The 23,443-nt window shown below is 48.7% G+C and overlaps 2 protein-coding genes and 1 pseudogene across 2 annotated transcripts; 1 reads left to right on the forward strand and 2 right to left on the reverse strand.

The window, feature by feature from the left end:
- Positions 1-5,786: 5,786 nt before the first annotated feature.
- LOC142698331 (histone H2A type 1-like) lies at positions 5,787-6,171 on the reverse strand (annotated as a pseudogene).
- A 6,560-nt stretch (positions 6,172-12,731) lies between these two features.
- On the reverse strand, positions 12,732-13,112 carry LOC142698336 (histone H2B 1.1). The gene has a single exon (XM_075847898.1). It carries the CDS (start codon positions 13,110-13,112, stop codon positions 12,732-12,734), a length of 381 nt encoding a protein of 126 aa, XP_075704013.1.
- A 9,106-nt stretch (positions 13,113-22,218) lies between these two features.
- LOC142698328 (histone H1.5-like) lies at positions 22,219-22,956 on the forward strand. Its single transcript, XM_075847891.1, has one exon. The coding sequence runs from the start codon at positions 22,247-22,249 to the stop codon at positions 22,934-22,936; it is 690 nt and encodes a 229-aa protein (XP_075704006.1). The 5' UTR covers positions 22,219-22,246; the 3' UTR covers positions 22,937-22,956.
- The last annotated feature ends 487 nt before the right edge of the window (positions 22,957-23,443 follow it).

The raw sequence follows: 23,443 nt of genomic DNA on the forward strand, positions 1-23,443 counted from the left end.
AATGCCGATAATATGAAGGAACAGGGACATAATGTCTGTAATATGAGAGAACAGGGACATAAAGCCGGTAATATGAAGGAACAGGGACATTATGCCTGTAAGATGAGGGAACAGGGACATATTACCGGCATTATGTCCCTGTGCCCTTCTACACGGGACATAATGCCAGTAATATGAGGGTACAGGGACACTATGCTGGTAATATGAAGGAACAGGGACATGAAGCCTGTAATATGAAGGATCAGGGACATAATGCTTGTAGTATGAAGGAACAGGGAAATAATGCCTGTAGTATGAAGGAACAGGTAAATAATGCCTGTAAAATGAAGGAACAGGGACATATTGCCTGTAATTTGAAGGAACAGGGACATAATGCCGGTAAGATGAGGGAACAGGGACACAGAAAAAGCCTGTAATATGAAGGAACAGGGACGTAATGCCTGTGATATGAAGGAACAGGGACATAATGCCTGTAATATGAAAGTACAAGGACATAATGTGGGTAAGATGAAGGAACAGGGACAAAATGCCGGTAAGATGAGGGAACAGGGACAAAATGCCGGTAAGATGAGGGAACAGGGACGTAATACAGATAATATGAAGGAGCAGGGACATAATGCCGATAATATGAAGGAACAGGGACGTAATGCCGATAATACGAAGGAACAGGGACGTAATGCCGGTAATATGAAGGAACAGGGACGTAATGCCGTTAATATGAAGGAACAGGGACGTAATTCCGGTAATTTGAAGGAACAGGGACGTAATGCCGATAATATGAAGGAACAGGCACATAATGCCGGTTCAAATGAGGGAACAGGGACATAATGCCGGTAAGATGAGGGAACAGGGACATAATGCTTATTATATGAAGGAACAGGGACAAAATGCCTGTAATATGAAGGAACAGGACATAATGCCGGTAATATGAAGGAATAGGGACGCAATTCTGGTAATATGAAGGAACAGGGACGTAATGCTGGTAATATGAAGAAACAGGGATGTAATGCCGATAATATGAAGAAGCAGGGACGTAATGCCGGTAAAATTAGGGAACAGGGACATATTACCGGCATTATGTCCCTGTACCCTCCTACAGTGGACATAATTTCAGTAATATGAAGGAACAGGGACATAATGCCGGTAATATGAAGTAACAGGGAAATAATGCCGGTAATATGAAGGAACAGGGACATAATGCCTGTAATATGAAGGAACAGGGACGTATTGCCGGTAATATGAAGGAACAGGGACGTAATGCCGGTAATATGAAGGAATAGGGACGTAATTCCGGTAATATGGAGGAACAGGAACGTAATGCCGGTAAGATGAAAGAACAGGGACATAATGCCGGTAAGATAAGGGAACGGGGACAAAATGCCGGTAAGATGAGGGAACAGGGACGTAATGCCGTTAGTATGAAGGAACAGGGACGTAATGCCGGTAATATGAAGGAACAGTGACGTAATGCCGGTAAGATAAGGGAACAGGGACATAATGCCGTTAACATGAAGGAACAGGGACGTAATGCCGGTTCAAATGAGGGTACAGGGACATAATGCCGGTAAGATGAGGAAACAGGGACTTAATGCCGGTACGATGAAGGAACAGGGACATAATGCCTGTAATATGAAGGAACAAGGACATAATGCCTGTAAGATGAGGGAACAGGGACATAATGCCTGTAATATGAAGTAACAGGGAAATAATGCCGGTAATATGAAGGAACAGGGACATAATGCCTGTAATATGAAGGAACAGGGACGTATTGTCGGTAATATGAAGGAATAGGGACGTAATTCCGGTAATATGGAGGAACAGGCACATAATACCGGTTCAAATGAGGGAACAGGGACATAATGCCGGTTAGCTGAGGGAACAGGGACATAATGCCGGTAATATGAGGAAACAGGGACTTAATGCCGGTTATATGAAGGAACAGGGACATAATGCCTGTAATATGAAGGAACAGGGACAAAATGCATGTAATATGAAGGAACAGGGACATAATGCTGGTAATATGAAGGAACAGGGACATAATGCCAGTAATATGAAGGAATAGGGACGCAATTCTGGTAATATGAAGGAACTGGGACGTAATGCTGGTAATATGAAGGAACAGGGACGTAATTTCGGTTCAAATGAGGGAACAGGGACATAATGCCGGTACGATGAGGGAACAGGGACATAATGCCGGTAAGATGAGGGAACAGGGACTTAATGCCGGTTATATGAAGGAACAGGGACATAATGCCGGTAATATGAAAGAACAAGGACATAATGCCTGTAATATGAAGGAACAGGGTCATAATGCCTGTAATATGAAGGAACAGGGACGTAATGCTGGTAATATGAAGGAGCAGCGACGTAATGCCTGTAAGATGAGGGAACAGGGACATATTACCGGCATTATGTCCCTGTACCCTCCTACAGTGAACATAATGCCGGTTATATGAAGGAACAGGAAAATAATGCCGGTAATATGAAGTAACAGGGAAGTTATTCCGGTAATTTGAAGGAACAGGGACATAATGCCTGTAATATGAAGGAACAGGGACGTATTGCCGGTAATATGAAGGAACAGGGACGTAATGCCGGTAATATGAAGGAATAGGGACGTAATTCCGGTAATATAGAGGAACAGGCAGATAATTCCGGTTCAAATGAGGGAACAGGGACATAATGCCGGTAAGGTGAGGGAACAGGGACATAATGCCGGTAATATGAGGGAACAGGGACTTAATGCCGGTTATATGAAGGAACAGGGACATAATGCCTGTAATATGAAGGAACAGGGACAAAATGCCTGTAATATGAAGGAACAGGGACATAATGCTGGTAATATGAAGGAACAGGGACCTAATGCCGGTAATATGAAGGAATAGGGACGCAATTCTGGTAATATGAAGGAACTGGGACGTAATGCTGGTAATATGAAGAAACATGGACGTAATGCCGATAATATGAAGGAGCAAGGACGTAATGCCGGTAATATGAGGGAACAGGGATGTAATGCCGATAATATTAAGAAACAGGGACCTAATGCCGGTAATATGAAGGAACAGGGACGTAATGCCGGCAATATGAAGGAACAGGGATGTAATGCCGGTAAGATGAAGGAACAGGGACATAATGGCGGTAAGATGAGGGAACAGGGACACAATTCCGGTAAGATGAGGGAACAGGGACATAATGTCTGTAATATGAGAGAACAGGGACATAAAGCCGGTAATATGAAGGCACAGGGACGTAATTCCAGTAATATGGAGGAACAGTGACGTAATTCCGGTAAGATGAAGGAACAAGGACAAAATGCCGGTAAGATGAGGGAACAGGGACATAATGCCACAAATATGAAGGAACAGGGACGTAATGCCGGTAATATGAAGGAGCAGGGACATAATGCCGGTTCAGATGAGGGAATATGGACATAATGCCGGTAAGATGAGGGAACAGGGACTTAATGCCGGTTATATGAAGGAACAGGGACATAATGGCTGTAATATGAAGGAACAAGGACATAATGCCGGTAATATGAAGGAATAGGGACGCAATTTCTGTAATATGAAGGAACAGGGACGTAATGCTGGTAATATGAAGAAACAGGGACATAATGCCGGTAATATGAAGGAACAGTGACGTAATGCCGGTAAGATAAGGGAACAGGGACATAATGCATAATATGAAAGTACAAGTAGAAGCGGGAAAAGAGCGGCCGGTATTGTAAAATGAGCGTGCAATTCAAAATCTGAGTTAAGCCAATCAACGGGAGGGGGAGGGATTGGTAATGTAAATTAGCTGAGAGAAACGCCCCGAAAGTGACATGAATAACAGTTCTCTCTCTGGTCCGCACAAAGTCTATATAAAGACGCACCCCGCGGTTCTCGGTATAATATTTCTCTTCAGCTCCAGCTTACAGGATGTCTGGTCGTGGTAAAGGAGGAAAAGGACTCGGAAAGGGCGGTGCTAAGCGGCACAGGAAGGTGCTCCGTGATAACATCCAGGGCATCACCAAGCCTGCAATCCGCCGTCTAGCTCGCAGGGGAGGCGTCAAACGCATCTCCGGTCTCATCTATGAAGAGACTCGCGGCGTCCTGAAGGTTTTCCTGGAGAACGTCATCCGTGACGCCGTCACCTACACCGAGCACGCTAAGAGGAAGACCGTCACCGCTATGGACGTGGTGTACGCGCTCAAACGCCAGGGCCGCACACTCTACGGCTTCGGAGGTTAATTCCGCTCCTGCTCAGCTCCATCTTACACAACACAAAGGCTCTTCTCAGAGCCGCCACATCCTCTATAGATCAGCTATGATGTCTGCTGGTGACCGCTCGTGTATCTGAGCAGTGACCTTCTACTTCTATATACACGGGGGTAGGGGCTTCAGTATCACGTCGGTATTCCAGTGAGGAGCCGGATATGTGGACTGCAGTGTGTCCCCTAATCGCGTCCTAGAAGCAGCTGACTGAATTGGGTCTTAGACCAGGGAATGTTAATCTGAAGTGAAAGAGTGCCTTAGTGCTATACTTGCTGCCGAAGGATCCTCCGGCAAGAATACACCTCGTAGCGGCGCTGCCGGACGCCGTTTGTGCCGATGCCTGCACGTACAGGAGTGGCAGAAACTCACCGCTGAATATCCGCTTAGTTGCTCATAGCGCTGTATAAGCGCCCGAGCAGTGGATCAAACAGCGGACTTGCGGTGTTGCTTCTTCGGCGTCCAGCTTGCTGCTGGGCAACGTGTTTCCGCAATCCTTGGAGAGAGGGCCAGTGTTTTCTTAGCTGCTGTCACTGCTACTAATGTTACCAGATTCTTACAACAAACAATAAATCTGTTACTGGGACCAACTTTGACACAAGTATCGGCTCGGCTCGTATCTCATTCTGCCGGACGGCTGGGATTAATAAGGCTGCTGGCAATAAATCTGTTAACCTCTAGTACTAATAATGAATCTGTCTGCTGTCCCTATATAGGACTCACTTTATTACAGTAACGCGTGCAGTTTCTTGCAGAGCAACATTTAGTGAGACGCATTCAATGAATGAAAAAGGAGAAACTGATGCAGCTGATACGGCATTTTACAAGAGCAAAACCCAATGTTGGAGGGGCCGTGTTTTCCAAGCTGCTCTCATTGCTACAAATGTTACGAGATTTTCAAAACAAACTACCAATTTGTAGCACCAAGTTCCACATAAGTATCGACTTGCATTGTCTTGTATGTCACTTTGCCAGACTGCTGGTATAATCGAGCTGCTGGCAATACAATGACAGGAAACAGAATGCACCTATTTCTACTTCGTACTAACACTGTGCGTTGTCTATACTTAGGACTCACCTCATCCCACTAACGCATGAAGTTGCTGCAGAGTAACATTTACTGAGACGCATTCGAAGAATCCAGTGAGACTGGAAGATATAATTTAAGACACTATGTAGTCGGGGGCGGGTTGTAGATCGTGAACATTAATCACTGGAGTAGTTGTACTATTAATGTGTTCTATACAGTATAGTTAGTGCACCAATGAGGACAGCGCCACCATCTGCACGAGGCAGTAGTGAATGTATAGGTCATGAGTAACGCAGTTCTACACCCACCCACCCTACGGCTTCCTCTTCAATGTGAAACCCCGCGGTATATGAATTGATATGGCTAGATCTCTGTACAAGCAGAGCCACTCATCTGGCGCAGAACGTTTACATATCGGAGATCAGCGGTGAGAGCTCTGTTCTAAGGACCATGTGGGCGGCTCTTAAAAGAGCCTTTGTGGTTAAATGTGGGATAAGCGGCGCTCACTTGCTCTTGGCGCTTTTGCTGCTCTCGGTCTTCTTGGGCAGCAGAACGGCCTGGATGTTGGGCAGGACGCCTCCCTGAGCGATGGTCACACCACCCAGCAGCTTGTTGAGCTCCTCGTCATTGCGCACGGCCAGCTGCAGGTGACGGGAGATGATTCGGGTCTTCTTGTTGTCCCGGGCGGCATTTCCGGCCAGTTCCAGGATCTCAGCGGTCAGATATTCCAGCACAGCGGCCATGTAAACCGGAGCCGACCCTCTGAGCGTAGTTGCCCTTGCGGAGAAGTCTGTGCACACGACCGACAGGGAACTGAAGTCCTGCACGGGATGAGCGGGTCTTGGCTTTAGCCCGCACTTTGCCTCCTTGCTTTCCTCTTCCAGACATGTCTATTATCTGATCAGATCTAACGGCTGCGCTCCGACCGTCACTTCTTATACCCGGATGGAGCAGAGAGCTTCTTCTCTGATTGGCCGCATCTAAAACTGATATTCAACGCCAGACACTGTAGCCAATGAGGAAGTAGAATATTTCTATAGACTCGCAGATAACACCACGCCCCCTCCTCTGTCTCTACCAACAGGAACATCTCCCGTCTGAACTGGAATGGAGCAGGAATAAAGCAGCAGCGGCGGATTCTTCTCATTAGGCGCCAAGTAATGTGCCCCGTCCCTGCAGGAAGGACCCAAAGGCTCTTCTAAGAGCCCCCCACCAAGTCTACAACAGAGCTGCCGCCTCCATCTTGTGCTTATTCGTGCGCATGTCTTTATTCCCGCTGGTCTCCCATGTCTGGAAGAGTCGTTCAGTCCGTGCAGCGGCTCCTTCATGCTGCAGGATATGGGGGGACATTCCCGGGTGTGATAGCGCAGAGCTGCTGCTGCCAGGGCCGCCATCAGGGGGGTATTAGGGGTAGTGGTGTGAGGGGCCCGGCCAAACCTAACTGAAAGGGGGGCCCGGCAACTGCCGCAACATTCTTTTGGTAGGAAAAAACGGGCCCCTGTAATGGGGCCCGTTTTTTTCACCAAAAGAATGTCGTGAGCTGCTGCTGCTGCGGGCCCCCTCCCCTCGTCATGGGGGGCTGTCAAACAGTCCGCCCGCGCGCGCGCACCCGATCGCGCGCACAAGGAAACTCCCGCGCGTGCGCACTCGCGAGCGCGCACCCGCGATCGACCGCGATCGGCCGCGCTCGCACCCGCGATCGGCCGCGCTCGCACCCGCGAACGAAGCGCGCGCAGCCGCGGACACACATGGACAAAACTTACCTGGAGCCTGGCTGGAGGTGAAGGACTGGACGTCTGGACCGAAGACCTCGCCTGGAAGACATCGCCGGAAGAGGACTTGAGTGGGAGCATCTCTTCTGACACGGTGAGTAAATTATCTCAAAGTGCTGTTTATGTATGGCCCTGTTCACACAGTATTTTGCAGGCAAAAAAAAATTTTGACCTGCCCACACTATCTTGCCGCGTTTTTTTGCTGTGTTTTTTGCTCGCGGCGATTGAGGACAGCAGACAAAAAACGCAGCGAAAAATGCATTTTCTGCCTCCCATTGATTTCGATGGGAGGTCGGAGGCGGAACCGCGGCAAGAAAGGACGTGCTGCTTTTTCTTTTTTCCGCGACTGGCTCCTATTGATTTCAGATTAAATCAATGGGAGGCAGTTTTGGAAGTTGTTTGGTGCTGATTCTGACGCCGTGTCCGAGTCAATATCAAGGCCCAAAAACTCTGTGAACTGGGCCTTATTGTTAGGGCTTATTCAGACGAACGTGTAATACATCCGTGCAACGTGCGTGATTTTCACGCGCCTGGCACGGACCTATGTTACTCTATGGGGCCGTGCGGACTGTCAGTGATTTTCACGCAGCGTGTGTCCGTGAGTTCGCTGCGTAAAACTCACGACATGTCTGATATTTGTGCATTGTTCGAGCATCACGCACCCATTGAAGTCAATGGGTGCGTGAAAATCCCGCCCAGCACTTCCGCAGCCGTATAAACTATGAATGAAAACAGAAAAGCACCACGTGCTACAAACATCCAAACAGAGTGTCATAATGATGGCGGCTGCGCGAAAATCACGCAGCCGCGCATCATACGCTGCTGCCACACGGAGCTGTTATGGATCTTTTGCATGCGCAAAACGCCACGTTTTTTGCGCGTGCAAAAAGCACATGCTCGTGTAAATCCGGCCTTAGGGTAGGAACACACTAGGCATGAACACTGCGGATTTTATGCAACACATTTTATTGCGGATAATCCGCAGCGTATTACAGTCGCAGCCGAGTGGATGAGATGTGAACAAATCTCATCCACACGCTGCAAAAATAATGGACCTGCAGTGTGGCTTTTGGCTTTTTAAGCAGCCGCATCATGTCAATGTATTCTGTGGAATCGCTGCTCCTCTGTTGCGGAAATGCTGCGGTTCTGCCGCAAAAATCACACATGAGAAGAAAAAAAAAGGCACTTTTTTAAATTGATAAAAAGTTTAGACTCCCCCGGCCGTAGTCCTGGTGACGCGATCCTCTATTCTTAGCGCAGCCCCGCCTCCTGTCATGACGTTTCATCCCATGTGACTGCTGCAGCGGTCACATGGTCTACAGCGTCATCCCAGGAGGCGGGGCTACGTTCAGAAGAGAGAGACGCGTCACCAGGACTACGGCCGGGGGAAGTCTAAACTTTTTTTTCCCTGCAGGATTCCCGCAGCGGACACGCCTCACCAAACCTGAGCCACTATTTGGTGCGGTTTTGCTGGCAGAAGTCCCTGCGGCTACCGGGGCGGATAAGCTGTGTAGTTTTACTCAGCATATCCGCCTAGTGTGTCCCTTATGATGTCGCTCCTGGAGCTGCTGCCGGTCTCTAAATAGGCAGTTGGTTCAGTAGAATTTGGAATTATTTTTTTTTGGGAACCAGTTTAAAAAAATACAAAACTTTTGTGTTAGGGCCTGTTCACATCACCGTTCGCTTCCGCTCCGGGGTTCCGTCTGAGGTTTCTGTCGGGTGAACCCCGCAACGGAAAGTGAAAGTGACAGCACAGCTTCCGTTTCCGTCACCATTAGCGCAGTCGACTGCGCTATTGATTCCGTCCGAAAACCAGCCGGAATGGTGACGAACGGAAACCATTAGCGATGTTTCCGTCACCATTGAGATCAATGGTGACGGAAACGGAAGCTGTGCTGTCACTTTCACTTTCCGTTGCGGGGTTCACCCGACGGAAACCTCAGACGGAACGGAAGCGAACGGTGATGTGAACAGGCCCTAACACAAAAGTTTTGTATTTTTTTAAGCTGGTTCACAAAAAAAAATAATTCCAAATTCTACTGAACCAACTGCCTATTTAGAGACCGGCAGCAGCTCCAGGAGCGACATCATAAGGGACACACTAGGCGGATATGCTGAGTAAAACTACACAACTTATCCGCCCCGGTAGCCGCAGGGAATTCTGCCAGCAAAACCGCACCAAATAGTGGCGCAGGTTTGGTGAGGCGTGTCCGCTGCGGGAATCCTGCAGGGAAAAAAAAGTTTAGACTTACCCCGGCCGTAGTTTAGGTGACGCATCTCTCTCTTCTGAACGTAGCCCCGCCTCCTGGGATGACGCTGTAGACCATGTGACCTGCAGCAGTCACATGGGATGAAACATCATGACAGGAGGCGGGGCTGCGCTAAGAATAGAGGATCGCGTCACCAGGACTACGGCCGGGGGAGTCTAAACTTTTTTATAAATTTTAAAAAGTACCTTTTTTTTTTTTCTCATGTGTGATTTTTGCGTCAGAACCGCAGCATTTCTGCAACAGAGGAGCAGCGATTCCACAGAATACATTGACATGCGGCTGCTTAAAAAGCCAAAAGCCACACTGCAGGTCCATTATTTTTGCAGCGTGTGGATGAGATTTGTTCATATCTCACGCACTCTGCTGCGACTGTAATACGCTGCGGATTGTCCACAATAAAATGTGTTGCATAAAATCCGCAGCGTTCATGCCTAGTGTGTTCCTACCCTAAGGCCGGATTTACACAAGCGTGTGCTTTTTGCACGCGCAAAAAACGTGGCGTTTTGCGCATGCAAAAGGTCCATAACAGCTCCGTGTGTCAGCAGCGTATGATGCGCGGCTGCGTGATTTTCGCGCAGCCGCCATCATTATGACACTCTGTTTGTATGTTTGTAGCACGTGGTGCTTTTCTGTTTTCATTCATAGTTTATACGTCTGCGGAAGTGCTGGGCGGGATTTTCACGCACCCATTGACTTCAATGGGTGCGTGATGCGCGAACAATGCACAAATATCGGACATGTCGTGAGTTTTAGGGTATGTTCACACGGCCTATTTACGGACGTAATTCGGGCGTTTTTGCCCCGAATTACGTCTGAAAATAGCGCCTCAATGGCGCTGACAAACATCTGCCCATTGAAAGCAATGGGCAGACGTTTGTCTGTTCACACGAGGCGTATATTTACGCGCCGCTGTCAAATGACGGCGCGTAAATAGACGCCCGCGTAGAAGAAGTGACCTGTCACTTCTTTGGCCGTAATTGGAGCCGCTATTCATTGACTCCAATGAATAGCAGCGCTAATTACGGCCGTAATTGACGCGGCGTTCAAGCGCCTGCACATGCCGGTACGGCTGAATTTACGGGGATGTTTTCAGGCTGAAACATCCCCGTAATTTCAGCCGTTACGGACCCCCGCCGTGTGAACATACCCTTACGCAGCGGACTCACGCTGCGTGAAAATCACTGACAGTCTGCACGGCCCCATAGAGTAACATAGGTCCGTGCGAGGCGCATGAAAATCACGCACGTTGCACGGATGTATTACACGTTCGTCTGAATAAGCCCTAACAATAAGGCCCAGTTCACAGAGTTTTTGGGCCTTGATATTGACTCGGACACTGCGTCAGAATCAGCACCAAAAAACTTCCAAAACCGCCTCCCATTGATTTAATCTGAAATCAATGGGAGCCAGTCGCGGAAAAAAGAAAAAGCAGCACGTCCTTTCTTGTCGCGGTTCCGCCTCTGACCTGCCATCGAAATCAATGGGAGGCAGAAAATGCATTTTTCGCTGCGTTTTCTGTCTGCTGTCCTCAATCGCCGCAGGCAAAAAACGCGGCAAGATAGTGTGGGCAGGTCAAAATCTGCCTCAAAATTCGGTGCGCGGTTCCAGGCGGTCGCCGGTGCGCATGCGCGGGAGTTTGCGGGTGCGCGCGATCGGTCGCACGGGCGGCAGTGTTTGACGGCCCCCATGACGACCCCCATGCTACCCAGGGCCGCCATCAGGGGGGGTATTAGGGGTACTGATGTGAGAGGCCCGGCCAAACCTAATTGAAAGGGGGGCCCGCAGCTCATGACATTCTTTTGGTGAAAAAAACGGGCCCCATTGCAGGGGCCTGTTTTTTTTCTACCAAAGGCAAGTCGCGGCAGTTTGCCGGGCCCCCCTTTCAATTAGGTTTGGCCGGGCCTCTCACATCAGTACTCCTAATACCCCCCTGATGGCGGCCCTGGGTACCATGATATAGTGCTGGACGGAGTACCGTTAACAGGCGGTGCCACGGTAGGGGGGCCCCGAAAATTTAGCTGTAGGGGGCCCTGAAATTCCTGATGGCGGCCCTGGCTGCTGCATTAGGGTCTTGTTATCTGCGGGCTGCACGGGCTGATTCTTCTCCATCCAACCATACCGTGAAACGCACAATTCCAACGTCCGCTGCCAATCTCCAGTATAAAGGTGGTGACGTACAAACATGTAACACGTCTTTATTACATCCGTATCGTTCCCGAATTACCGGCATTATGTCCCTGTTCCCTAATATTAGTGGCATTATGTCCCCTGTAGGAGGGTACAGGGACACAATTCCGGTAATATGTCCCTGTTCCCTCATATAACTGGCATTATGTCCTATGTAGGAGGGTAGAGGGACACAATGCCGGTAACATGTCCCTGTTACCTTATCTTCCAGACATTATGTCCTTGTTACTTATTATTACCGGCATTACGTCCCTGTTCCTTCCTAATACCGGCATTACGTCCCTGTTCCTACTTATTACCGGCATTATGTCCCTGTTCCTTCATATTACCGCATTATGTCCCTATTCTATTACAACGTGTAGAAGAAACCAGAGACTGCTCCAATAACCGGGCATAGACACCAGAGTCTGCTCCACCTGTATTAAAAGAAGCCCTCACAGACAAGAAATAGAGGCTGTTCCACCTGTATTACAATACCCGGTACAGAGGAGACACCAGAGTCTGCTCCACTTGTATTACAATACCCGGTACAGAGGAGACATCAGAGTCTGCTCCACTTGTATTACAATACCCGGTACAGAGGAGACACCAGAGTCTGCTCCGCCTGTATTCCAATACCCGGCACAGAGGAGACACCAGAGTCTACTCCTCCTGTATTACAATACCCGGTACAGAGGAGACACCAGAGTCTGCTCCACTTGTATTACAATACCCGGCAGAGGAGACACCAGAGTCTGCTCCTCCTGTATTACAATACCCGGCACAGACGAGACACCAGAGTCTGCTCCACTTGTATTACAATAACCACCCTTTATCCAGTCCTCGCCAGTGTGATTGCTTGTTCTCTATCGTCGACAAGCAGTCTCCCTGGCATCTGTTATAAATCTGACTACTACCCTCATCATTGTTATTTACAGATGTCCCATGCTTCCTTCCGTCTCCTAGCGTAGAAATGTTCCGTTTCTTCTGGACAGTGTGATATTGGGACGGGTCATATGCCCGCAGGATCAGTGTCCCGGCTTCCTCACACGCGGCATTGTCCCTCCCTGTCCGGCAGCCACATAATGTATGAAGCAGCATCTGCACCGACACGAGAGCGGCCGCACATAGAACAGGGGGACTAGCGGGAGGCCAGACAATAGCAGGCACAGCTCTGTTGTAGACAAGGTGGGTGGCTCTTAGAAGAGCCTTTGTGTTCTTACTGCAGGGACGGGGCACATTACTTGGCGCTGGTGTACTTGGTGACGGCCTTGGTGCCCTCGGACACGGCGTGCTTGGCTAGCTCTCCAGGCAGCAGCAGGCGCACGGCAGTCTGGATCTCCCGGGAGGTGATGGTGGAGCGCTTGTTGTAGTGAGCCAGGCGGGAAGCTTCCCCTGCGATGCGCTCGAAGATGTCATTGACGAAGGAGTTCATGATGCCCATGGCCTTGGACGAGATGCCGGTGTCAGGGTGGACCTGCTTGAGCACCTTGTACACGTAAATGGCGTAGCTCTCCTTCCTGCTCTTTCTTCGCTTCTTGCCGTCCTTCTTCTGTGTCTTGGTCACGGCTTTCTTGGAGCCCTTCTTGGGCGCCGGGGCAGACTTGGCGGGCTCAGGCATGATAACACACTGCGATCTGCTCACAACTGAGATAATGGAATGCTTTACCCTCTCACCGCCGCTGTATTTATACACGGGCTATGCAAATGAGCAACGCTGCCTGACCACTGTTCTACTGGAAGAGCAAGTCATGTGACCTGTGGAATCGTCATTAGCCACTCCCAGTGCAGCTAATTGGTGGTTTCCACGAGTCTGTTCTCTATTGGTGGCTTTAAATCTCTCCAATCCCAGGAGCTGGTGAGCGGTGCAGTAGTTAACTGCTGCCTCGGGTAGATGATGGCGCTGTCCTCATTGATGCACTAACTATACTGTATAGAACACATTAATAGTACAACTACTCCAGTGATTCGTGTTCATGATCTACAACTCGCCCCCGACTACATAGTGTCTTAAATTCTATCTTCCAGTCTCAAGAGCTTTGTCACAATTCGGTCCCCCTGAAGTATAACCACCATCATCCCAGGTGTTTAGACGAAGATTCCATCCCCGCGCCATGTACGGATAAGAGCAGTTCCTAAACTACAAAGGAGAAGTCCTACGAGGGGTCTGCGGCAATGCTTTATATATACAGGAGACGCTATTAGGGTAACAAACCATTCCTCTCAAGGACTCTTATTGCTTCTAATTCTGCCCTGGTGTACACCACCAACTAAATGTGAACAAATGAAAAAGAGAGGGGAAGAGAAGGGCGAGAAGCGCACGGATCAAAGGATCTCTTGAATTAAGAAAAAAATATCGATCAATAAAACAACGAGCTTAGAGGTATATTCTACCTAACAGGGAAGGGGTGAACGGTCCCTAAGTAGAGAACACCCCATTTAATGAACAAATCCCATTCAGCATTGTGACTTATCGTAGATGAAGGGGAATAAAAGGGAAAGGTACATAAATCAAATATCAAAAGTGGGGGCATAAAGGGGACAAACTGGGCTGTAATGTTCGTCTCCCTCAAGTACCGCACTATTGGAGCTCTGATATTAGATGTTACTTCTGAATAGAGCTGCATCAATTTGTCCTTTTCATTCTCTGAATGCGTCTCAGTAAATGTTACTCTGCAGCAACTTCATGCGTTAGTGGGATGAGGTGAGTCCTAAGTATAGACAACGCACAGTGTTAGTACGAAGTAGAAATAGGTGCATTCTGTTTCCTGTCATTGTATTGCCAGCAGCTCGATTATACCAGCAGTCTGGCAAAGTGAGATACAAGACAATGCAAGTCCATACTTATGTGGAACTTGGTGCTACAAATTGGTAGTTTGTTTTGAAAATCTCGTAACATTTGTAGCAATGAGAGCAGCTTGGAAAACACGGCCCCTCCAACATTGGGTTTTGCTCTTGTAAAATGCCGTATCAGCTGCATCAGTTTTGTTCTTTTTCATTCATTGAATGTGTCTCACTAAATGTTGCTCTGCAAGAAACTGCACGCGTTACTGTAATAAAGTGAGTCCTATATAGGGACAGCAGACAGATTCATTATTAGTACTAGAGGTTAACAGATTTATTGCCAGCAGCCTTATTAATCCCAGCCGTCCGGCAGAATGAGATACGGGCCGAGCCGATACTTGTGTCAAAGTTGGTCCCAGTAACAGATTTATTGTTTGTTGTAAGAATCTGGTAACATTAGTAGCAGTGACAGCAGCTAAGAAAACACTGTCCCTCTCTCCAAGGATTGCGGAAAGCACGTTGCCCAGCAGCAAGCTGGACGCCGAAGAAGCAACACCGCAAGTCAGCTGTCTGATCCACTGCTCGGGCGCTTATACAGCGCTATGAGCAACTGAGCGGATATTCAGCGGTGAGTTTCTGCCACTCCTGTACGTGCAGGCATCGGCACAAACGGCGTCCGACGGCGCCGCTACGAGGATGTGTTTTGCTGCCTGAGTACCTTACTGCTATACTTGCTGGCGAGTGATCCTCTTTCCCTTCAGATTAACATTCCCTGGTCTAAGACCCAATTCAGTCAGCTGCTTCTAGGACGCTATTAGGGGACACACTGCAGTCCACATATCCGGCTCCTCACTGGAATACCGACGTGATACTGAAGCCCCTACCTCCGTGTATATAGAAGTAGAAGATCACTGCCTGTAATAAGAAGGAACAGGTACAAAATGCCTGTAATAAGAAGGAACAGGTACAAAATGCCTGTAATATTAAGGAACAGGGACATAATGGCTGTAAGATGAAGGAACAGCGACATAATGCCGGTAATATGAAGGAATACGGACGTAATTCCGGTAAGATGAGGGAGCAGGGACATAATGCCGGTAATATGAAGGGACAGGGACATAATGCCTGTAAGATGAGGGAACAGGGACATAATGCCGGTAATATGAAGGAACAGGGACATAATGCCTGTAATAAGAAGGAACAGGTACAAAATGCCTGTAATATAAAGGAACAGGGACATAATGCCTGTAAGATGAAGGAACAAGGACATAATGCCGGTAATATGAAGGAACAGGGACATAATGCCTGTAAGATGAGGGAACAGGGACATAATGCCTGTAATATGAAGGAACAGGGACGTAATGCCGATAATATGAAGGAACAGGGACGTAATGCCGGTAATATGAAGGAATAGGGTTATAATGCCTGTAAGATGAGGGAACAAAGACTTAATGCCGGTAAGATGAGGGAACAGGGACATAATGCCGGTAATATGAAGGGACACGGACATAATGCCTGTAATATGAAGGAACAGGGACATAATGCCTGTAAGATGAGGGAACAGGGACATAATGCCGGTAATATGAGGGAACAGGGACATTATGCCGTGTCCCTGTCTCCTGACCGCCTCTTGGCAATCGGCTGTCCCTGACTCATGTCCGTCTCTCTGCACTTGGCTGTTCCTGTCTCCTAACCCACTCTTTGCCCTCGGCTGTCCCTGGCTCCTGACCGTCTCTCTGCACTCGACTGTCCCTGGCTCCTGATCGTCTCTCTATACTCGGCTTTCCCTGACTCCTGACAGTCTCTCTATACTCGTCTGTCCCTGACTCCTGACCATCTCTCTATACTTGGCTGTCCCTGGCTCCTGACCGTCTCTCTGCACTCGGCTGTCCCTGGCTTCTGACCGTCTCTCTGTTTCCGGCTGTCCCTGTCTGCTGACCGTCTCTCTGCACTCGGCTGTCCCTGGCTTCTGACCGTCTCTCTGTTTCCGGCTGTCCCTGTCTGCTGACCGTCTCTCTGCACACGGCTGTCCCTGTCTCCTGACGGTCTCTCTGCACTCGACTGTCCCTGGCTCCTGATCGTCTCTCTATACTCGGCTTTCCCTGACTCCTGACAGTCTCTCTATACTCGGCTGTCCCTGACTCCTGACCATCTCTCTATACTTGGCTGTCCCTGGCTCCTGACCGTCTCTCTGCACTCGGCTGTCCCGGACTCCTGACCGTTTCTCTGCACTTGGCTGTCCCAGGCTCCTGACCGTCTGTCTATACTCGGCTGTCCCTGACTCCTGATCGTCTCTCTATACTCGGCTGTCCCGGACTCCTGACCGTTTCTCTGCACTTGGCTGTCCCAGGCTCCTGACCGTCTCTCTATACTCGGCCGTCCCTGACTCCTGACAGTCTCTCTGCAGTCGGCTATCCCTGTCTCCTGACCGTCTCTCTGCATTTGGCTGTCCCTGGCTCCTGACCGTCTCTCTGCACTCGGCTGTCCCTGACTCCTGACCGTCTCTCTGCACTCGACTGTCCCTGGCTCCTGATCGTCTCTCTATACTCGGCTTTCCCTGACTCCTGACAGACTCTCTATACTCGGCTGTCCCTGACTCCTGACCATCTCTCTATACTTGGCTGTCCCTGGCTCCTGACCGTCTCTCTGCACTCGGCTGTCCCTGACTCCTGAACGTCTCTCTGCACTCGGCTGTCCCGGACTCCTGACCGTTTCTCTGCACTTGGCTGTCCCAGGCTCCTGACCGTGTCTCTATACTCGACTGTCCCTGACTCCTGATAGTCTCTCTGCACTTGGCTGTACTTGGCTACTGACCGTCTCTCTGCACTCGGCTGTCCCTGGCTCCTGACCGTCTCTCTGCACTCGGCAGTCCCTGTCTCCTGACCGTCTCTCTGCACTCGGCTGTCCCTGGCTACTGACCGTCTCTCTGCACTCGGCTGTCCCTGTTTCCTGACCGTCTCTCTGCACTTGGCTGTCCCTGGCTACTGACCGTCTCTCTGATTCCGGCTGTCCCTGTCCTGTACTGTATGTGCTGGGACTTGGTTTCTTGTAATACAGGTGGAGCGTACTCTAATGTCTTGTCTGTTACAGTACACTAGAATCTGTTCCATCTGTAATACATCAATACGTATGTGCTGGGTTTTATTTATACAGGTGAAGTAGACTCTGGTGTCTATTCTGTGCGGGTTTATTGTATTACCTGTGAATCAAACTATAGTTGCTTGTCTTTTCCGGATTATTATAATACAGGTGGAGCAGACTATAGCTTCTTGTCTGTGCCGGGTAATTGTATTGCAGGTGAAGTAGACTATAGTTGCTAGTCTGTTCCGGGTTATTGTATTACAGGGGGAGCAGACTATAGCTTCTTGTCTGTGCCGGGTTATTGTATTACAGGTGGAGCAGACTATAGCTTCTTGTCTGTGCGGGGTTATTGTAATACAGGTGAAGTAGACTATAGTTGCTAGTCTGTTCTGGGTTATTGTATTACAGGGGGAGCAGACTATAGTTGCTAGTCTGTTCTGGGTTATTGTAATACAAACTTTGTTGTTTCTTTTTTTTGGTGCAAGGTTATTGTAGCCGCAAACACTAGTGTGTTTAGTCGTTATTGTAATTGCCTGGTTATTGGAGGAGCAGTCTCTGGTTTCTTCTACACGCTGTAATAGAATGGGGACATAATGCGGTAATAGGAGGGAACAGGGACATAATGCCGGTAATAAGTAGGAACAGGGACATAATGCCGGTAAAAGGAAGGAACAGGGACATAATGCCCTTAAGATGAGTGAATAGGGACAAAATGCCGTTAAGATGAGGGAACAAGGACATAATGCCGGTAATATGAAGGAACAAGGACATAATGCCTGTAATATGAAGTAACAAGGACGTAATGCCGGTAATTTGAAGAAATAGGGACGTAATTCCGGTAATATGAAGGAGCAGGGACGTAATGCCGGTAATATGAGGGAACAGGGACATAATGTCTGTAATATGAGGGAACAGGGACATAAAGCCGGTAATATGAAGGAACAGGGACATGTCCCTGTTTCCTCATCTTACAGGCATTATAGCCCTGTCCCTTCATATTACAGGGTTTATGTCCCTGTTCCCTCATATTACAGACATTATATTACCGGCATTATGTCCCAGTACCCTCCTAGAGGGGATATAATGCCAGGAATATGAGGGAACAGGGACATTATGCCGGTAATATGAGGGAACAGGGACATAATGCCGTTATTATGAAGGAACAGGGACATCATGCCTGTAAGATGAGGGAACAGGGAGATAATGCCTGTAATATGAAGGAACAGGGACATAATGCCGGTAATATGATGGAACAGGGACATAATACCTGTAATATGAAGGAACAGGGACATAATGCCTGTAATATGAAGGAACAGGGACATAATGCCTTTTAATATGAAGGAACAGGGACATAATGGCTGTTATATGAAGGAACAGGGAGGTAATGCCGATAATATGAAGGAACAGGGGTATAATGCCGGTAAGATGAGGGAACAGGGACATTATGTCCTTGTACTTTCATATTACCGGCATGATGTCGGTAAGATGAAGGAACAGGGACATAATGCCGGTAAGATGAGGGAACAGGGACATAATGCCGGTAAGATGAGGGAACAGTGACGTAATGCCGATAATATGAAGAAACCGGGACGTAATGCCGGTCGAAGTAACAGGGACGTAATGCCGATAATATGAAGGAACAGGGACATAATGCCGGTAAGATGAAAGAACAGGCACATAATTTCGGTTCAGATGAGGGAACAGGGACATAATGTCGGTAAGATGAAGTAACAGGGACAAAATGCCTGTAATATGAAGGAACAGGGACATAATGTTGGTAATATGAGGGAACAGGGACTTAAAGCCGGTAATATGAAGGAACAGGGACATGTCCCTGTTTTCTCATCTTACAGCATTATATCCCTGTTCCTTCATATAACCGGCTTTATGTCCCTGTTCCTTCATATTACAGGCATTTTGTCCCTGTACCTTCATATTACCGGCATTATGTCCATTTTCCCTCCTACATATGGCATAATGCCTGTAATATGAGGGAAAAGGGACATAAAGCCTGTAATATGAAGGAATAGGGACATAATGCCGGTAATATGAAGGAACAGGGACATAATGCCTGTAATATGAAGGAACAGAGATATAATGCTGCTAATATGAAGGAACAGGGACGTAACGCCAATAATATGAAGGAACAGGGACATAATGCTCGAAGATGAAGGAACAGGGACATATTACCGGCATTATGTCCCTGTGCCCTCCTACACTGGACATAATGCCAGTAATATGAGGGGACAGGGACATTATGCCGGTAATATGAGAGGACATTGACATAATGCCTGTAATATGAACAAACAGGGACATGAAGCCTGTAATATGAAGGATCAGGGACGTAATGCCTGTTATATGAAGGAACAGGGAGGTAATGCCGGTAAAATGAGGGAACAGGGACATAATGCCGGTAATATGAAAGTACAAGGACATAATGTCGGTAAGATGAAGGAACAGGGACATAATGCCGGTAAGATGAGGGAACAGGGACAAAATGCCGGTAAGATGAGGGAACAGGGACGTAATGCCAGTAATATGAAGTAACAGGGACATAATGCCTCGAAGAAGAGGGAACAGGGACATATTACCGGCATTATGTCCCTGTGCCCTCCTACACTGGACATAATGCCAGTAATATGAGGGGACAGGGACATAATGCCGGTAAGATGAGGAAGCAGGGACAAAATGCCGGTAAGATGAGGGAACAGGGACGTAATGCCGATAATATGAAGGAGGCGGGACGTAATGTCGGTAATATGAAGAAACAGGGACGTAATGCTGGTAATATGAAGGAACCCGGGACGTAATGCCAATATTATGAAGGAATAGAGATATAATTCCGGTAAGATAAAGTAACAGGCACATAATGCCGGTTCAGATGAGGGAACAGGGACATAATGCCTGTAATATGAAGGAACAAGGACATAATACCGGTAACATGAAAGAACAAGGACATAATGCCGGTAATATGAAGGAACAGGGACAAAATGCCTGTAATATGAAGGAACAGGGACATAATGCCGGTAATATGAAGGAACAGGGACATAATGCCGGTAATATGAAGGAACAGGGAAATAATGCCGGTAATTAGAAGGAACAGGGAGATAATGGCAGTAAGATGAGGGAACAGGGACATAATGTCTGTAAAATGAGGAAGCAGGGACATAAAGCTGTTAATATGAAGGAACAGGGACATAATGCCTGTAAGATGAGGAAACAGGGACATATTACCGGCATTATGTCCCTGTACCCTCCTACAGGGGACATAATGCCAGTAATATGAGGGAACAGGGACATTATGCCGGTACTATGAGTGAACAGGGACATAATGCCGGTATTATGAAGGAACAGGGACATAATGCCGGTATTATGAAGGAACAGGGACATCATGCCTGTAAGATGAGGGAACAGGGACATAATGCCTGTAATATGAGGGAACAGGGGCATAAAGCCGGTAATATGAAGGAACAGGGACATGAAGCCTGTAATATGAAGGATCAGGGACATAATGCCTGTAATATGAGGGAACAGGGACATAAAGCCTGTAATATGAAGGAACAGGGACATGAAGCCTGTATTATGAAGGATCAGGGACATAATGCCTGTAATATGAAGGAACAGGGACATAATGCCTGTAATATGAGGGAACAGGGGCATAATGCCTGGTAGATGAGGGAACAGGGACATAAAGACGGTAATATGAAGGAACAGGGACATAAAGCCTGTAATTTGAAGGAACAGGGACATAATGCCTGTAATATGAGGGAACAGGGGCATAATGCCTGGTAGATGAGGGAACAGGGACATAAAGCAGGTAATATGAAGGAACAGGGACATAATGCCTCAAAGATGAGGGAACAGGGACATATTACCGGCATTGTGTCCCTGTAGCCTCCTGCAGGGGACATAATGGCCGTAATATGAGGGGACAGGGACAATACTACGGTGTCTTGTCTTTTGCCGGCTTAATGTAGTACGAGAGGAACACACAGTGTCTGTTCCCTCCTCTGTGCTAGGTTATAGTTATACAGGTGGAGAAGTCTCTAGTGTCCTGTCTGTGTCCGGGTAATGTACTGCTGGAGGAGCAGGTTTTGGGGTCTGGCCTGCGTCAGGTTAGTTTAGTAAAGGAGGAGCAGACTTGTGTCTTTCTGTGCTGGGAAATTGTAATACAGGTGGAGCAGACTCTGTTGTCTTGCCTGTGACGACTTATTGTAACATAAGTAGAGCAATCTCTGGTGTTTCCTCTGTGCTGGGTTATTGTAACACAGGTGGAGCAGTTTCTGGTGTCTCCTCTGTGCCAAGTTACAGTAAGACAGGCGGAAGACACTCCGACATCTTGTCTGTGCCGGGTTACCCTTCTGGGCTCTCTGCAGCTCCAGGTCGCCCCCGCATCGGACAATCAGCTTCCCGCACGTTAGACATTGTGGTAAAGAACCCTGTGATAGTGACAAGTGCCGGGAATAGAGGGCACGAGCTCCCGCAAACACATTTATCTTGTCCGATCACAGCGATGTTCAGATCGGCAGGACTATGGCAGAGATCCCGGGGCCTCCACCCGGCTCCTTCCCAGCATCTCTGCCAGTGAAGGCTAGAAATGAGTAGGGGGAATGTTAGGGAGGGGGAAGTCACGTAGAGAGCCCGCTCGCCCGGCCGCTTCTAGTCGGAAAGGGCTCTTATCCCGGGCAGGGAAGCACAAGGGGAGAGCGGAGCTTCACTCCTGTCAGATGAGGAAAGGAAGGACATGTGATCAGTGTCAGCCAATAGACGCTCAGGACAATCGCAGCAAATCACCAAGCAGCCGCTGTACATATAAGAGGCGCCCCCATCTCTGTTCTCAGTGTTTTTCCCTCGCAGAATAATTGTTTTAGTGGATTCCCGTGTTATACGATGGCAGAGACCGCACCAGCCGCCGCTGTCCCTCCCACCGAGCCTGCCGCCAAATCCAAGAAGCAGCCGAAAAAACCTGCAGCAGGGGGCGCCAAGAAAACCAAAAAACCCTCCGGTCCCAGCGTGTCCGAGCTCATCGTGAAAGCCGTGTCCGCCTCCAAAGAGCGCAGTGGGGTGTCTCTGGCCGCCCTGAAGAAGGCTCTGGCTGCTGGAGGATACGATGTAGACAAGAACAACAGCCGCCTGAAGATGGCGCTCAAGACTCTGGTGACCAAGGAAACCCTGCTCCAGGTGAAAGGCAGCGGCGCCTCCGGCTCCTTCAAGCTGAACAAGAAGCAGCAGGAGACTAAGGACAAAGCGGTCAAGAAGAAGCCCGCGGCTGCTGCCAAATCCCCGAAGAAGACTCCGGCCAAGAGCCTGACAAAGGCCAAGAGGCCTGCCGCTGCCAAGAAGGTGGCGAAGAGCCCCAAGAAGCCAAAACCTGCCCCCAAGAAAATAACAAAGAGCCCAGCAAAGAAGGCGGCCAAGCCCAAAGCTGCCAAGAGTCCGGCTAAGAAAGCTGCCAAGAGTCCGGCTAAGAAAGCTGCCAAGAGTCCGGCTAAGAAAGCTGCCAAGAGTCCGGCTAAGAAATCTGCCAAGAGTCCGGCTAAGAAGGCGTCTAAGTCCAGGAAGACCGTGACGAAGAAATAACCGAGAGCCGCCCGCTACTTGTCCCACAAAGGCTCTTTTCAGAGCCACCACCTTCTCCCCAGCAGAGCTGTATGATCACTGGCCGCTGTTTCCTCCGGTACAGACAGCAGCGCGATCCTGAGATAAAGGAGGCGCTATCATCGCGTGTGCACGGAGGAGCTTCATGTCCCTGTTACTCTATGACAAGTGTCATTTCTGGTCATCTGCGCTGGACGCCATAGTTGCTGTATCCGGACCTCCACAGTGTCCGTCCCGTCACTATGGTGTAACATCCAGGCAGAGTTTATCAGGTCACAGTCCACCAGGTGTAATGTGTGAATAAGGACCGGGGCAGCAATAGACTTGTAGCTTACAGCACAGGATCCACGTGAAGGAGGCCGATGGATTACACTCTCTCCGGTGTAAATAGAGCACAATGTCCCCTGCTCCTCATTACACGTGGTGGATGGTGACCCTTATACGCTGCCTCTGGATGCGGGGCACAGTGTCCTGTGTAAGGATGGGGTG

This window comes from Rhinoderma darwinii, unplaced genomic scaffold, assembly GCF_050947455.1.
Source record: "Rhinoderma darwinii isolate aRhiDar2 unplaced genomic scaffold, aRhiDar2.hap1 Scaffold_102, whole genome shotgun sequence".
Classification (NCBI taxonomy): domain Eukaryota; kingdom Metazoa; phylum Chordata; class Amphibia; order Anura; family Rhinodermatidae; genus Rhinoderma; species Rhinoderma darwinii.